General features: G+C 48.1%; 1 protein-coding gene across 2 annotated transcripts in view; it reads left to right on the top strand.

The window, feature by feature from the left end:
- ICE2 (interactor of little elongation complex ELL subunit 2) overlaps nucleotides 1–18,053 on the top strand; it is a 111,707-nt gene that overhangs the window by 5,016 nt on the left and 88,638 nt on the right. The window contains exons 2-5 of one of the 2 annotated variants that reach the window (XM_066592395.1): nucleotides 2,093–2,197; nucleotides 7,247–7,505; nucleotides 15,386–15,505; nucleotides 17,683–17,817. In XM_066592395.1, coding sequence (XP_066448492.1) covers nucleotides 2,093–2,197; nucleotides 7,247–7,505; nucleotides 15,386–15,505; nucleotides 17,683–17,817 — 619 coding nt within the window. Of the gene's footprint in view, nucleotides 1–2,092; nucleotides 2,198–7,246; nucleotides 7,506–15,385; nucleotides 15,506–17,682; nucleotides 17,818–18,053 lie in introns of those variants that run through there. The other variant, XM_066592396.1, reaches the window with a different exon arrangement.

Below are 18,053 nucleotides of genomic sequence, written 5' to 3'. Positions count from 1 at the left end.
AGCAATAAATGTTACATGTAAAGGGGCCTAAAGATGGGGAGTGTTTTATGCAAAACTCCCTGTACAGACAGTTCCCCTTATTCCTCAGGGAGTTCTTCCCTAGGGTCAGTCTCAGACAAGCATATGCCACTCTGTATCTGACCAGTGTTTTGCAGACTGTAACACAGCCGTGCTTTAAAAATACTGAATAACCTGTTTTTGTCAGTTTTTGCCTCCATATTTGCATTCATTTAGTAGTATTTTCTATTGGGCAAATACAGATTTTAAAAATCTGGATGAAATACTGATGACCTACAGTTCCCATGTCATCTGTAACACAACCGTATTACAGACATGTGACAATATGCTCGTCTGGATATAGCCTAGGCCTCATCCACGGCACGCACAGGTTTTTCATGTGGATTTCCGCAGCAGACGCACTTGCAGCTCGTCATAAAATAGATTTTTTTGTTGCTTGCGGGAGATCGCAGATTGCAGGTTTTTTCCATACGCATGCACTGCAGATCATCTACACAAAAAAAATCCACAACCCAACCTCCCTTATTGATTTTTTTTTAACCTTCAAATCCGCAAATGTATTTGCGGATGCACTGCGGATCATAATATCCCATAGAGATGAATGGAGCACATCTGCGCATTATCCACGGTAAAATAGCGCATGCTGCGATTTATTATCCGCGCATGGCATCCGCAGATCAAATAAAAACAAATCCACATGTGTTTAAAGGGGTGGTCTCGCGAAACCAAGTGGGGTTATACACTTCCGTATGGCCATATTAATGCACTTTGTAATGTACATTGTGCATTAAATATGAGCCATACAGAAGTTATTCCACTTACCTGCTCCGTTGCTAGCGTCCTCGTCTCCATGGTTCCGTCTAAATTCGCTGGCAGCTTGCTTTTTTAGACGCGCTTGCGCAGTCCGGTCTTCTCCATTCAGCACGAGCCACTTCAGTGTGCTCCCCGCTACAGCTCTTCTGCGCATGCGCAGACGAGCTGTCACTGCTCGGGAGCGCGCTGAAGCGGCCATTCTGCACCATCCTCTGTTAGAGGAAGGTGCAGAAACTGGAGCTGCCCAGCGGAGAAGCCCAGCCCAGCCCAGCCCAGCAGCCCCGAGAAGCCTCCCAGGTAAGTGATGGGTCGGGGGGGGGGCTGCCGCTGCGCCGGGCTGCGCCGGGGGGGCTGTCGCTAGGCCGGGGGGGGCTGCCGCTGTGATGGGGGGGCTGTCGCTAGGCCGGGGGGGGCTGCCGCTGCGCCGGGGGGGGGGGGCTGTCGCTAGGCCGGGGGGGGGCTGCCGCTAGGCCGGGGGAACTAGCGCTGGGCTCCGGAACCTAGCGCTGGGCTCCGGGGCCTTCACCTGGGCTGAGGGTCTAGCGCTGGGGAGCCGGGGGCTAGCGCCGGTTACCTGCTGTCTGGTCGGCGGCTGCGGGGCGTCTGGTCGGCGGCTGCGATGCGTCCGGTTGCCATGGAGACACAGCTGGCGGCGTCTCGGGAGCGCGCACGTCGGGCTGCAGCGAGCGACGGGGAAAGAGCCGGCGGCCATCTTGAGGAAACTTTTATAAGTTGCTGAAACGCTGGAACGGTAAGTACGAACCAGCTAGAAATGTCATTTACAGGGGGGCTTTGTAATGTATGTTTAATGGGGGGGACTGGGCAAAAAAAAAAATTAACTGCTTCCTCGAGACATCTCCTTTAATGAAGTGCGGACGCCCAACGTTTCCCTACGGGGCGGCTTGATACGTGGATCTCATGCGTGGATTCTGCAAATGAAATCCACCCGTGGACATTGGGCCTATAAGTAATTATCTGGTCCCACTGATTACTAAAAACTGATAACACCTCCATGTCCATTGTTTAAGGTGCTTATTTATATAAATTAGTGAGAAGTTGCATTCGCAGGGCAGTCAATCGGATCCCAGCCCCTCGTTCCTGGTTTCTCATGCAGATTAGTGGTCCTCACAAAGACTATCTGATAAGCTGGAGCTCCTTGTCCTGTCCAAGTGCTTCACACTACGTCACCACCAATATTCGTATAAACCTCTTTTCACTTTACGCATTTGTTTAACGCACCTGCAATGTCTTTTCTCCACAGGGATATTGAACCTTGCAATGGCAGAAGCTGTTTCTTCACACGTGAGTCTTATGAGAAGTATTCCTTGGGTCCAACGCTGGCTGAATTGTTGCTCCTCTCCAGCAAGTAAAATTCCTTTTTTTATTATGCTCAGAGAAAATGTTCTTAATTCTTTTCCCATGTCTTAAGAATGTTACTGTACAACCTGGCAAAGTCTCAGCTAAATGGTATGGCCACATTTCTAACCATTTCTTCAATTGAAGACGTTATGTTTTCAGATTAACCATTGTGGCAACTTGGAGGTTATTCACTTACGGAGATCGCCATCTTCTCCCTTAAGCTGGTTGGCACCACTCGCAGATAGATGCTGGACAGCTGGATTACTTCAAGCTATGGCTTCCAGCCTTCTTTATTGCACACAGCAAACTTATCACAGTATCAACACACTGCATATGCACTGGAACACATAACTTCAGGGTTCACAACTGCAGTGTCCTTATCACTTTACTCACCAAGGACGTCTAGGGGGCGACCTTCCCTGTCAGACTTGTGACTCTGGGTGTACAACCCGCAGTGACCGTGTCACTTTACCCAGCAAGGGCGTCTAGGGGGCGACCTTCCCTGTCAGACTCGTGAATCTGGGTTTACAACCCGAAGTGGCCTTGTCACTTTATCCAGCGAGGGCGTCTAGGGGGCGACCTTCCCTGTCAGACTCATGACGGACACAGTCTGTTCCATGCCAGACCTCAGGCTTTGCAGCTCCTATAGCTGCCCCAGCATCCTCTTTCTCTGGCTTTCAGCAGGGAACTCCTCCAGACACACCCACACAACTGGCCCTGCTGATTAACACACATTATGCCTTATTTTACGCCCTCTGCAGGCCATCCTGTGTGCTACCTTGCTACACCGTGTACAACAAGAGTATTTTCAATCACACAGGCTAACCATGAAACACATAGGTTTCCTTAGGACCTATGTTCACAAAATAACAGAGTTTTTCTTTTGTATCAATGTTTCTAAAATTGCTTCCTATTTTTATTTTCAGGTGTATCGGAGCAAAAAAAAATTGGACATAGCCCTTAAAACACACCTGTCACCTCCCTACAGCACCATAAACTATGTCATAGTGCTGAAAGGCTGCCTGTCCACGGCCGTGACGGAATATCGTTAGAGATATTCCGCCGTGGGAGAGCACTGACAGGTCTCTGCGATGAGCCTACCTAATAGCTAGGCTCACTGCGGGGAATCGCGGCATGCCTCGATTTGAATCCCACAAGCAGAGAATCGCTATGATTCTCCGCTCGTGGACGTCGGGCTGCGCTTTCCATAGTTGGCACAATGCGATCTTCACCGCGTGACAGGACTGAAACCAGAGAGCAGGCGAGTATAAAAAGTACATCCACCGGCTCCCTGTCACCTCCTCTATCAGCACTATAACTTAGTTTATGGTGTTGTTAGGAGGTGACAGGGTCCCTTTAAATGAAACCTGTCGGGTCCCTTGTTTATCTCTTTCTGCCAGCAGCATAGTGATTTCATCAGCCTGTTACTTATACCAATCCTTTCAGCCATATTGGTAACCTTACCTTTGAACGTTCACAGCATGCTGCTTAGCGGAATCCTGTGCAGCTCATTAATATTCATACATTCACTGTCCCCCACCCCCCTCCTCCCTCCTGCCGCTAATTGACAGGTCTCTCCATGTTACTGTGCAAATGAAGAGACCCATCAATCACTGGTAATAGGGAAATAGGGCAGGGATGCAGGGAAAAAATGGATGTTAATGAGCCACACTAGAATCCTCTCTGCAGCTCGTTGTGAACTTTCACAAGTAAGGTTTCCAGAACTGCTGAGCTGTTTGGTATAAGCGACAGACCGCTAAAATCATCATCTCTGTTCATACACCATGCTGCCGTCAGATAGGGACCTATAAGTAACTTAAAGGGGTTGTCTCGCGAAAGCAAGTGGGGTTAAGTACTTCTGTATGGCCATATTAATGCACTTTGTAATATACATCGTGCATTAAATATGAGCCATACAGAAGTTATTCACTTACCTGCTCCGTTGCTAGCGTCCCCGTCGCCCTGGCTCCGTCTAATTTCGGTGTCTTCTTGCTTTTTTAGACGCGCTTGCGCAGATGGGTCTTCTCCCTTCGTCTCGGCTCGGAAGCAGTGGCGTTTTGGCTCCGCCCCTTGTATGCGTCATCATGTAGCTCCGCCCCCGTCACATGTGCCGATTCCAGCCTCCTGATATCTCAGGATAGGTTTTCAAATAGGGATCCCAAATAGGGGTTTTCAAATAGGGGCAGGGGTCTGTCAATAGGAATCAACTGGCTGTTGCCCTCGTTCACTGAGCTGATTTCTGCAGGAAGCAGACTGCTCTGTTCCCACTACAGTGGCCCGGCTTGGCATTGTAGGCCAAGCTCCAATTAATTTCAATTACTTTAGAAGGAAATTCAATTGATCTTAATGACAGAGGTACTAGGACCATTCAGCCTAAATGATTGTCCTAATCTCAGGCTATTTTTAACATGGGTAAATAGTTGTTGTTCTATGTATCTTATTATTGTGCTTTAATTACTGTGCATACCACAATATATAGTTTTATCACTGGAACTTGCCACGATTATTGTATAAAGCTGTGCTGTTTAAAGGCTATAGAAACCATTGTGCATAAAAAATCAATACATACTTAACTAGAAAAAAATTGATGCAGTTATCTGTTTTTGCATTAAGTTTTCCTTCTCGTGCATTTAGGAAGCCTCATACTTAGTTTATAGGCTCTCATACGTTCACGTTTCTGGCCTGGGGTGTTCCTAGCACTGATCAGTTCCTCTCTCATGCATGCACACAGGCTCAGCGAACCCTCCCCTCTCTTCTGTCAGAGGCTGTGTATCATAACCACGCCCACTCAATACTACACAGCTATCCCTGAGTAGCTGTGGGTCCTGTTCTCTCTCACAAATAATTAATCTGAAAAATCGCCCCCTGACTGGTTTCATGTTCAAAATCATCCATAACGTGGGAATGGTTGCAGATATTGAAGGAATGACTGCACCTATCAATTTCTGATGGAATTCTACCCTAAGTTATATATGACCCCCTTTTCATTGATGTTTTTTGGGCTGAATCCAAGATTGTTGTTACCGAGATGGCCAACTGGCACCACTATTGTGTCAAAAAGTTTTCTCCACCCATTTAAGTCGAAATGTGTTTTTTATTAGAGATTTTACAAAACTTACAACAAGGCTGACATAGCCTAGAAATTGTGCAACATCAATACAAAAAGAACATTTCTGGAGGTAGGCTACACTCTAAGTAAACATTTTATTGCGGTCTCTATGCCCCTATTTACACTGACAGATGATCGCTCAAAAGTCGCTCAAACGACAGTTTGAGTGACAGTTTTGAGCGATGATCTTTGCATACCTTAGGGCTCCCACACACTTGCGTTTTTTAAATGCAAATGTCAATGGGACTTTCTAATGTTAAAAGCGCATTGCACAAACTATCGATGCGTTTTTAACATTAGAAAGTCCCATGGACATTTGCGTAAAAAAAACGCAAGTGTGTGGGAGCCCTTATAGTAGCCAAGTAGCCCTTATACAGTTATGCAACCGAAGTGGGACACTGCTGCGGCTGCTAATAGAACAATACAACTGCACGCTTACAGCCCTTGCCTGGCTGTGAATTTGCAGCAGGACACAGGCACAGAGAATCTTATCAGCGCAGCTGGCTGTGATAACAGCCTGCTCCGCTGATAACAGCTGATTGCTCAATTCAAGAAAACTTGAAGTGAGCGATGAATGACTCGTGCACGAAAAACTGCACGATGTCAGTGCATTTAGACGCAACGAGAATCGCTCAAAAGACGGTTTTGAACGATTTTTGAGCGATTCTCGCTGTGTCTAAATGGGCCATATGTTTTATGTAATTAACAACTAACTGAGTGTTAACGCTAGATCAACAGCTGGTGAAACAGCAGAGAAATTATTACTATACATTATTAACCCGTATGGGAGATATGTGACCCAATCTCAATCCCTGTGGACTGGTACTCCCGCGTGGAGATCTCTGCATAGGGGCAGGAACAAGGGAAGGAGCAAGTGGAAGGATTATTGGGGGGTAATCGAGCCCCCTGGTATGCTGGGGAAGAAAGGGATGAGGGGTAACCTATGTAGGGATAAGAGAGATTGAGAAGTCGCTTCAGTCCTTCTCCACCCATTTAAGCCATCTAATTTTACAAAGTTTCCTACTTGCATCTCTTTTCATTCAGAAGATATTCTGAGTGGCCCTGACTTTTGAATCACCCATTAATGTACTATGTTTTTATTTTTTACTTTTTAAAGGAAAAAAATCTGTATTAGAGCTTTAATCGCATAGTAAAGTGGTCAAGTGCCTTCGCTTCTATCTTCTTACTATCCATTACCAATGGATGATGCTTCTGCAGAGTTGCACAGATCTACAGTTTGCAATATATGGTGCTGAGGACAATATTTTGGATCCTCCTATACCCCAGCTGATGCTTGGCACTCAAGTCAATAAAGAATTGAACGTCCTTGTTGCTACTAGTCACTGCCCCATAGCAGCCATGTTTTAATAACTCTGCAGGTTATTATTTCTAACCCCTTTCTATTACTGGAATTCATTTGCATTCCGTTCATTCCTGCTGAGTCAGCATTTTTTCCCCTTTATGATAATATAATGTGCCAGCTTCTGTCTCCTTAATGGACGTCCTCTCCTATATGGAGAGACAGCTATCGAGTGTCTTGTGCTAAGTGCCGATGATTTATTTATTTATTGCTTCTGTGTGTTGAAATAAGGAACCATAATGAGTTTTGGAGAACATTTCAAAGCATCCATCTCTTCTTCAGTGGCGAGTGATTAGGTAGGTAGGGTTGCTGTAGATACAGTGAATGCTTCTAATTAGAAAACACAGAAAGGTGAGCTGGTGGTTTTACCAAATGTGGCCCACAACATGCCAGATTAGTGTGCTTCTTATTTTCTTAGTATTCTCCAAGAGAAAGTCAGACCTGTGAAATGAGTTTACCCATTGATGTTTATTGCTTGGCATTCAGAGCGTTTTTTACCTTGTAACCCATTCTACAGGTTGGATCGCCGTCTACATAAACATGTTGTATTAAACTAAACACCCCGTCATGTTTCCTCATTGTCTTAGGACAACGCCAGCAGAAACTGCTACTAAATGTGCAGAGGCTTCAGGTTCCCAAGCTCCAGTCCACGACAGTCAACCTCCTGTTGTGCCATCTTCTGCCAAGCACATCCTACCGTTTCCCGAGCCTCGTGTGCCATACCAACGGTTTTCCTCCCTCACGGCATTTGAGCAGGATGCCTACGTAAGACTTATGATCAAGTACCTCAACAATAAGAACACCAATATCGCCTTTCAGCAAATCAAGGAATATAATCATTACCAGGTAATTGAAAACTAGATGTGTCATATTGTGCAGGAACTAAAGAGGTCACTTCTAAGTAGTGCAGATAGTGAGGACTCCCAGAAGCAACAAATTATTTATTGGCATTGACGACCTCATTTATTCTGTTCGCACATTTGCTCTCTTTCATTTTTAAAGGGCCACTGCGGCAAAAACACATTTTTCTCGCTCGTGTCATTGGGGTACACAGCAAAGACCGTGGGATATAGCTTCTGCCACTAGGAGGCGACACTAAGCACAAAAAGTTAGCCCCGCCCTCTGGCTATATCCCTCCTGCCGACAGCAGGCTAATTAGTTTTTAGCTTAGTGTCTCGTAGGAGGACGGTTGTGCCCGTTAGGGCTGCTTTAAGGGCCAGGGTTAGACGGAGAGGCAGGACGCTCCCCATCAAACCCGAACGGAGAGGAGGGCGAACAACCTCGGGTTTGTCCAGGTTGCTTCTTGCCCGGCCCGCCTCAGAAGGAAAGGTGGCACATCCGGGTCGTATATATCCGCATGTGGCCCGCCAGCGTGAGCCCCCCTATGTTTGGTGCAGAGGTCTGCATCCCCTTCCCATGGGCAGGCGATATTACAGGGGTAGGCTGCTGGAACTGGGGAGCCGCCTTATCTTCCAGCAAGAACGCAGGAGGTAAGTATGTGCTGGCGACCCCCCCCCCCTCCCCTCCCCTCTCCCTTCCCTGGCTCTCCCAGTATGTCGCTTTTGCATGCGTACCTTGTGGGCTGCAGCGAGGCGCAGGCATAGGCGCAGGCGGACAGGCTCCTTTTCGCGGGGGTTGTATCCGCTATGTATGGCTGCGGATATTCAGGGCACTGGTTTCAGGCACAAGCCGGCGGGGGGGCGTGGCCTCGTAGGCATGGCACCTCAGGCGGCGGCAGCAACAACTTCAGTATGCCCTGGTCTTCCGGCTCCCTGCATGGGCTCCCGGCAGGAGTTCCTGCGATGTAGGGGCTCAGTGGAGGGGCTGCAGTGCAGCCCCGGGCGAGGCAATGCCGGGAGTGGAGGGGGCGTGGCCACGCGGCGTGGCCACGCCCACATGACGTGTGGGCGTGGCTTCACGGTGATTCCTCCGTGGGGGCGTGGCCACGCCCGTGTCACGCTGGGGGCGTGGCCTCGTGGCGTGGGTGCGGCAGAATGCTGCCTTCATTGACTCCATGTAGGGGGCGTGGCCTTATCGGCAATGCACGCCGCCCTGCCCCTCCCCCTTCCTCCCTTAGCACAGGTGAAGGGGGATGACATCAGAGAAGCAGCCTATTGGGGACAGCGCGCCAGGACTTAAAAACCTCCCTGCTGCTCCACTCCTTGCTGCCTTTTCTGCTCAGCTTATACGCTGCACAGCTCAAGCTTCAGGAAAAGAAAGCCCTTCAGCACCTGCAGTCTCCCAACCCAGCGGCTCCCCGGACGTCTTCGGACCTCGGCAAGGACCTGGGTAAGCTCTGCCTGGCGGCTAGCTCCCCTCTTTCGCTGCGTATCCCTCCTGCCGGCGGTTGGCATAGCAGAGGATAGTTCGCAGTTTTCTTTGCCCGGTGAAACCCCAGCACCATGTCTGACCCCAGAGCCCTGGAGGCTGGACCAGGGACAGCCAGAGTAACGCACTTTGCTTGCTCACGCTGTAACCTAAAGTTCGCATGCGGACAGGCTGAGCCCTTTGGTAGAGATTGTTCCCCTGCGAAACAGGCGGCTGGGCAGGGCATCCCCCCCGCAGTTCAGCCCCCAGCTGTGGCCGAGCCGGAATGGGTCCGCTCCTTGTCAATGGCGGTGTCTGACCTCACTCGGGCATCTGGCGCAATTTTGGAAAGGTTAGCGCAGGACGCCACCGGTTCACATGAGGAGGGTGGCCGTAGACGTAAACGGGTCAGGCCTTCGGACTCACGGCGGCCCTCCCGGTCACCATCCTCATCGTCACTTTTGCGCTCTTCTGGCACTAGGTCACGGCGCTCGTCGGCAGAAGAGGATGTTTCGGACGAGGAATGGTCTGAATCTTCCTCAGACTCTGTTGTGGAGGAGGATCAGGTCCCAAAATTTTCTGCGATGGTGGAGAGCTTAGTGGTTGCGGTGCGTGACACTTTTCAGCTCACTGAACAGGAACCACAGGCATCTGGAATATCGTTTTCTTTCAGGCAGCCTAGACGCTCTCCAAAAACCTTTCCTCCTCATGAGGACTTTGACAAGGTCCTATCTAAGGAGTGGAAGGCACCGAATAAGCGTTTTTCCAAGATAGGTTACTTGGACGGGAAATACCCCTTCCCGCAGGATTTAGTGGAGAAGTGGTCGGTCCCACCACTAGTGGATCCACCCATTTCGCGCCTGGCTAAGCACACGGTGCTACCCACGGCACAGTCCTCCTCCCTCAGGGATCCCAAGGATCGAGGAGTCGAGGCCTTAGCAAAGACCGTTTTTGAGGCGGCAGGGTCAGCTCTTAGGCCTGTGTTTGCCTCGTCCTGGGTCAGTAAGGCTGTTACTGACTGGGCAAAGCGGTTACGAGAAGGAATCCTCGAAGGGGCAGCGTCCGAGGATCTGGTGGGCATTACACACCAGATTGAACAAGCGGGCATGTTTCTCTGTGAGGCCTCTATGGATACAGCCAGGCTGGCGGCCCGAGCCTCCGCGGCATCGGTGGCGACTCGCCGGACCCTATGGTTAAAATCGTGGGATGCGGACGCTTCCTCCAAGGGGTCGTTGATCAGTATGCCCTTTGTAGGATCTCGTCTGTTCGGCGCCAAGCTAGACGAGCTAATCTCAGAGGCTACGGGGGGAAAGAGCTCGCTTTTGCCGCAGAACCGTCCAAAGCGGTCATCTCCGCAGCACAGACGTTTTCGTTCCTATCGCCGGACGAGTCCTCGTAGGGTGGAGAGGAAGGGTCCACAGGAGCGGGAACAAAGGAAGGTTCCTTCCTTTAAACCAAAGTCCTCTTGGCGGGGGCCCCAGTCCGCAAAGGGTACCAAAAGCAAGCCCTCCGCATGAGGGACTGCCCCCACCTGTTTCGGACAAGGTGGGGGGACGGCTTCTCCAATTCAGCCAGGTCTGGTCATCTCAGATCTCAGACACTTGGGTACAGGGGTCGTGTCCAAGGGCTATGCGATAGAGTTCCTTTCACAACCGCACGATCGCTTCTTTCGGTCCAGAACCCCGGGGGACCCAGGGAAGGCAGCAGCTTTTCTCGGAGCGGTCCGCTCTCTTTATTTACAGGGGGTGGTGGTGCGAGTGCCCCCCGAACAATACTTCACGGGGTTCTACTCCAATCTTTTTGTGGTCCCCAAAAAGGACGGCTCCGTCCGTCCGGTTCTGGACCTAAAGAAGCTGAACAGGTTCGTAGCGGTCCGTCATTTCCGCATGGAGTCGGTACGAGCGGTCATCGCATCCTTGGAGGCAGGGGAATTCCTGTCTTCGATAGACATCCAGGATGCATATTTACATATCCCCATTTGTCAGGCGCACCAGCGCTTCCTCCGGTTCGCAGTACAGGAAGAACACTTCCAATTTGCGGCATTGCCATTCGGGCTGGCGACAGCTCCCAGGGTGTTTACAAGAGTCTTAGCGGCAGTGATGGCAATCTTGCATTCCAGGGGGGTTGTTGCCATGCCGTATCTAGACGACATTCTGGTGAAAGCCCCGACCCAGCGGGACAACCTGGAGAGCCTGCAGATTGCCCTGGACACGCTTACCAGGTTCGGTTGGCTGATCAATTTCAAGAAATCGTCTCTTGTGCCAGCTCAACGCATGCAGTACCTGGGGATGTGCTTCGACACGGCACGAGGTCGAGTGATTCTCCCGGAAGCAAAATGTCAGCTGCTTCAGAGGCAGGTGCGGTCCCTTCTATCGCAGCGACCGGTGGCGATCCGCCATGCGATGAGGGTTTTGGGACTGATGGTATCGTCTTTCGAGGCGATTCCATTTTCCCAGTTCCACTCCCGCCCCCTGCAGTGGGCGATACTGTCAAGGTGGGACAGGTTAGCACGATCCCTCGAGCGGAAGATAAGGATTCCGCCAGGTGTTCAGCAGTCGCTCCAGTGGTGGTTGGACTCGCCACGTATCCAGCAGGGCAGGTCGTTCCTGCCCCTGCAGTGGCAGGTGCTGGCTACAGATGCCAGCATGACAGGCTGGGGGTGCACGCTGGGGGATCTGGTAGCACAGGGAACCTGGTCCACGCAGGAGTCCTGTCTCCAGATAAACGTCCTGGAGCTGCGAGCAATACTCCGGGCCTTGCAGCATTTCGTGCACCGACTGGAGGGAACTCCAGTGCGAATCCAGTCAGACAATGCGACCGCGGTGGCTTACATAAACCATCAAGGCGGGACCCGCAGCAGGGGAGCCATGAAGGAAGTAGAGGGAATTCTGTCATGGGCCGAGAAACATCTTCCAGCGATATCGGCAGTCTTCATTACCGGGGTCGAAAATTGGGCGGCCGACTTCCTCAGCAGGAAGGAGGTCGACCCAGGAGAATGGGGGCTACATCCCGAGGTATTTCAGGAAGTATGCCTAAGATGGGGTCAGCCAGACGTGGACCTGATGGCGTCTCGCTTCAATCAGAAGCTTCCAGCCTATCTGGCCAGGTCAAGGGACCCCAGAGCTCTAGCAGCAGATGTGCTAACGGCTCCATGGACGGGGTTTCATTACCCCTATGTCTTCCCACCAATTCCTCTCATTCCACGGTTGCTCAGGAGAATCAGGAAGGAAGGGCTACCTGTGATTCTCATAGCCCCAGATTGGCCGCGAAGAACGTGGTACGCGGAGCTCATGGACATGGTAGCAGACGCGCCCTGGCGATTACCCCTGCGAAAGGATCTTCTCTCTCAGGGTCCCCTCTACCACCAGAATTTAGCTACACTGCGTTTGACGGCGTGACAGTTGAGACCGCGGTACTGAGAGCAAGGGGCTTCTCAGACCCAGTTATCCAGACTATGATTAGGGCTAGGAAGCCGTCGTCATTGAAGGTATATCACCGGGTGTGGAGAACATTCTTTCGCTGGTGCGAGCAGAAAGGGGCGCACCCGATGCATTTTTCGTTGGCCCGTCTCCTGTCGTTTCTCCAAGACGGGTTGGGCTTGGGCCTGAGCCTCAGCTCCCTTAAGGGACAGGTTTCGGCTTTGTCAGTTTTGTTTCAGCGACCTTTGGCTTCAAGGTCGGCGGTGCGCACCTTTTTTCAGGGAGTTGCTCATACGGCACCCCCTTTCCGGTCTCCGGTGCCACCTTGGGACCTTAACCTGGTTCTGGATGCCTTGCAGGCCCATCCATTTGAACCATTAGCGGAGGTACCGTGGCGCTTGCTATCTTGGAAGGTCGCTTTCCTTGTGGCAGTTACCTCCCTTCGTAGGGTTTCGGAGATTGCGGCACTATCGGCAAAACCACCCTTTACGGTTTTTCACCAGGATAAGGTGGTGTTGCGACCGGTGCAATCTTTTCTCCCAAAGGTGGTGTCTACCTTTCACATTAATGAGGACATTGTACTGCCATCATTTTGTCCAAAGGCGGTTCACCCTAGGGAACGGGCTCTGCACACCTTAGACCTAGTCCGCGCTCTAAGGACATATTTGGACCAGACAGCGTCCTTCCGGCGCTCGGATTCCCTGTTCGTGATACCGGATGGTCCGAGACGGGGCCTCGCGGCATCAAAGGTGACTATTGCTCGCTGGATCCGTTCAGCAGTGGTGGAAGCCTACCGGGCCAAGGGTGAGGCACCGCCATTCCAGGTGACGGCACATTCCGCCAGAGCAGTGGGGGCGTCATGGGCGGTAAGTCACGGTGCCTCAGTATCACAGGTGTGTAAGGCAGCTACCTGGGCATCCCTGCACACCTTTTCTAAGTTTTATCAGTTACATACGTTTGCGTCAGCCGACGCTTCGCTGGGTCAAAAGGTTTTACAGACGGCTGTAAACTGACCGCATGCGGTTATGATTTATTTGTACCCACCCTTGGGGACGGCTGTGGGACGTCCCACGGTCTTTGCTGTGTACCCCAATGACACGAGCGAGAAAAGAGGATTTTTTACTCACCGTAAAATCTCTTTCTCGTCTCGTCATTGGGGGACACAGCACCCACCCCTCTTTCTTTATATGACACAGTGGTGGTCCTGGTCGGACTCCGGATTCTGTAAGTCGCACATGGTGCTGCGTGTTTTTCATTACAGTTAAATTTTTTGTTGATGTGTCATATGACTAACTATTGTTGTCTCTCTGTTCCTGCATGGCTATTCCAACTGCTGGCATGACAAACTAATTAGCCTGCTGTCGGCAGGAGGGATATAGCCAGAGGGCGGGGCTAACTTTTTGTGCTTAGTGTCGCCTCCTAGTGGCAGAAGCTATATCCCACGGTCTTTGCTGTGTCCCCCAATGACGAGACGAGAAAGAGATTTTACGGTGAGTAAAAAATCCTCTTTTACGTGCCTGCCCTCATCACCTGATTGTCACATTCTAGAGGTCTCTGTTTATTGCAGCCACTTCCATGCGCTGCAGACCCCTGTGTGGTGCTTATTAGGCACTATCTGGAGGCTGAGATTTTTAACTTTGTTTCACAACTATCCCATAATGCATCAGTGCAGCGATAGCTGAGGCTATACAATGTTTGCCTGCTGGGGGACAGTTTAATCATCATTACCTTTTATATTCGCCTGAATAACCTACAGACCATAAGTATACAGTCAGGAGGATGAGCTGTGATCTCCTCTATTATAACTGTGTGACAGGAGCTGTGTGATCCTCATCAGTAACTATGATAGGGAGTGTCTGTGTCCCTCTCTAGCAGTTTCTGTGGTAAGGATCATGTAATGGCATCACACAAACTGAGCATTTGACTTCGAAATGAATGTATAACCCCAAGTAAATCTTAGCTGGTCAGAATTGATATCATATGACCATTTGCAGAAAAAGAGACTGTGAGTCTCAGACAAAAATAACTAGCCAAGGTAACACTAACTCACTCACTTTTTTTTCTCTCTCGCAACGTCGCAGGCTACACAACATCGCTAATGTGAAGGAACCCATAGGTTCCTTCATGGGCTTCACATACATGCTATTTGTCACACTGTCCAATTTTTTCGCCCATGTGAAACAGGCCTAAGGGATAAGTGCACAACCCCTTTAAGGGTGCCTTTATTGTCTTGATGGATTTTTTTACACTGTACTATACTTAATTAACTTTATTGATAAAAAACTGGGCAATGTTGTTTCGGCAAAAGCTAATTTCCCCAACTCCATCATAAACGGGCTAAACTAGTTTAGCCAAATGAGAGTGAAATTTCTATGGATGGAGCAGAGATAAGCCTCTAGGCTCCACTTTTCTCAGGAGAAACCATATGATTGGACAAGTTGCCAACAAAAACCTCATCTCTTCAAAAGTGAGTTTCCTATCACAGTGTACCTATGGAGTTGTGTCTTTATTCCCCCCCTTCACCATTTCATTGAGTATCCGTGCACACACAACCACATTGCTATAGCAATAGATAACCTCGTCATATCTAGTTGTGATGATGGTAATCCATTCATTTATTTTGTACAGTTAGATATACTATTTTCCATCTTGACTGGTCATATTGACAATTGTATTCTTGCTTTGATATTTGGTTGGGTCAGTGTGTGGCAGCCAACAACTTTGTTAAAATAGACAAGTGAACTACAAAGTTATATCTACCTACAGACTTATGTAAGGTCCATTTACATAGCACATACATATTCTGCAGCGCTGAAACCTACACAAATAACAAAATCGTAGAACTCCTTGCAGATGTTGGCTGATTTTGAACCCAGAACCCCAACACTGCTGAACAAGATTGCTAACCACGGAGCCACCATGCTACCCTCTTCTATTATGCATATTTCTTTGCCACATCTTATTGTGCTTTTAATGTCTTCACTTTGTGATTTTATTTAGTTATTGAAGTCTAAAGCAAACGGAGAAGTTCCAGACTTTCAGAAATTTCTCCAGAATGCAGCCCGGAGTTGTGCTGAGGACTATAATGTGCTTTGTGCAGATGCTCAACTTTATATTCAGGTTAGTGGTCTATACTGGATCCAAGTCTAGGTATGATAAGGGTGATCTCATATGTCTTCCTATGCAACTGCTCGTATGTCTTCAGACACTGTTGTAGGAGTGCTGCCATATGTCTACATCTCTGCTTTGAAGTACTCATCCAGTGAGACTTATTTCTCTCTTGTATACTCGGCAGTGCCGTACATGAGTAGTAATAAATGATTCTCTGTCCTGTTTTCCCTTGACACAGACTGACACACACAGGAGGGCCAATTTCATAGGAAGCCATTTACCCTTATTAGTCTTTTATCGTGTGGGGGGAAAAGAAAAACTATCTTACGGAGGGGTGAATGTGGCGCAATCTTCAGACAGGATATAAATTCTTGAGATTAGGTATTGTGCTAAAAAGATTTCAGTTTAATATTAAAGCCAGCTTGTATATGCATTTCGAGGTATGGGAACCTCTTCCTCAGTACTTGCTGGGGTTACACATCTAAAGATTCTAACTGTGTGAGATCTCTTCTATCTCACTGCAGCAGTTAAGCTCCCTACTTCCATTCTCATCCCGTTTCTTTTCAACCAACTTTGCTCCACCATTTTCCTTCCATTATTCTACACTTTTATGGTGTGGGAGGGAATAGGAGTACTCTAGCAAAACCCACACAAGTACATGTATAGCATATAAACTTCACTCAGATGATGATTCTGTTTGGAGTTGCAAATGGGAGCTGTTGCAATGCCTTATCAGCGCCAGCTTTCAGAAGGTAGGTTTCTTACAAGTCGGTGTCCAGTCTTTTAACAGGCCTTGTAACATGACTTATTGGAATTGAACTCGCGATCCCAGTGATTTAACAGTGCTAACGATAGAGCTACCATGTATGTTTTTTTGTTTTTTTTATCTGATTTCCCTAACTGAGTCATTCCATGTCACCTGGTCTAATGCTTCCTATCTTCATAGCTCAGATTTTGTTCGAAATTCGTGTATTACACGCCCATGGTATCAAAAGAAATTTCCCAAAGTTTTAGGTTCCTACAGCTAATGGTTCCTGAGTTAGACCTCCTTGTTTCGGCAGGTGTCTGCAAGTGCGCACACAACAAATTTGGAATTATGTGATCATAAAAGTTTAAAATCGGAGGTCCTTCACAACTTTTTATGCTAAGTTTTATGGTACCATCGAGAACTTTTCTGGTTCCAAATCTAGCTTTAAAACTTTGCTCGAAGGGTGCCTTAAAATCTGTCATTCTCTGTGGAAGTTAATTTGGCCCAGGATTTGGGACACTGTAGCATCTACCGAAAGGGCCATACAAACCTAATATTTGTACCATGTATTATACGTGTGGTAGTCACTATTCTGGTGAATTTTCAGCTCCTGAAGACCTACAGGCACTTCACAGTAATCCATCAATATGTCATTGTTCACAAAAAGTTACCACTATTCAAGCTTAATTATAAAAAAAAGACAGCTTCAACTTTTTTTCATTGCTACTATGTGAAAGAGAATTTTTTTTCTATTAGCTTAGTAAGTTTTCATTTTGCAATGTCCCCTATGGTGTGGTTATAATTTCTGTCAAAGTATGGGGGTTTTATGCACGCCCAAAGCTTAAAATCCCCTTAGCGACGAAGCCTGTTTTGCACCTTTTTTCACCGTCTTATTCCTAGAGCCATAACCTTTTAATTTTTCTGTTGATATAGACATATGAGGGTTTTTTTTTTTTTTGCAGGACAAATTTTATTTTTAATGGCATCATTTTTGGGTATATATACTGATAACATTTATTTTTTTAGGGGGATTAAAGGGAATAATAAATTCTGCCATTTGTTTTTTGGATTTCATTTTTACTTGTACAAAATAACTAATGTGATGCACATATTTTGAATCTGAGATATGAAGGTGGGGACTTTCTCTTGTTTTAGACCACTTGACATGGAATGACTCAACTAGTATGATGAAGATTATATAGTTTATGCAATAGGACATGCATACTGTGTGTTAGATTGCTTGAACTGAGATCACATTTCTGGAATCTCAGGGCTGGACAAACCCAGTCATCAAAAGTCCCCAGAAATTGAGTTATACTCTCACAGAGTACCCCTTGCTGAATGCATGATGTTGGATCAACATTGGCAGTGTCTTTCTTTCTACTTTGGTGATTGTATATAATCCTTTTTATGTGTATTTTTTCTCTGCTTCTTCTAGGAGCTGGTAAAGGCATGTCAAACTTACGTGAAGAATTACCCTACATTTAACACACTCCATGAGATCACCAGCGTTTTGGGGGGGAGGTTTATCCCAGATTTGACTTTTAAGCTGGAGAAGTGCCTTCTAAAAATGGTAATTAAAAAAAAAGGTGTTTCTTCTCGCTATCCACTTTGTTGCACTTAGTACAGGATATAGGGTTATGCCGCGTACGATTAACTTTTTTTTATAGTCCTGTGTGTATGTATTGTATGAAATTAGAAAATGTAATACTTGAGAGGGCAAATTGTAGTGAATATCAAAGTTTTATTTATATCAACAAAAGTTCCTGACAGTATACACCATATTTTGGTACATTTAATCCCTTTCTG

This window comes from Eleutherodactylus coqui, chromosome 2 (assembly GCF_035609145.1).
Source record: "Eleutherodactylus coqui strain aEleCoq1 chromosome 2, aEleCoq1.hap1, whole genome shotgun sequence".
NCBI classification, from domain to species: domain Eukaryota; kingdom Metazoa; phylum Chordata; class Amphibia; order Anura; family Eleutherodactylidae; genus Eleutherodactylus; species Eleutherodactylus coqui.
This window is presented reverse-complemented; position numbering and strand designations above follow the sequence as displayed.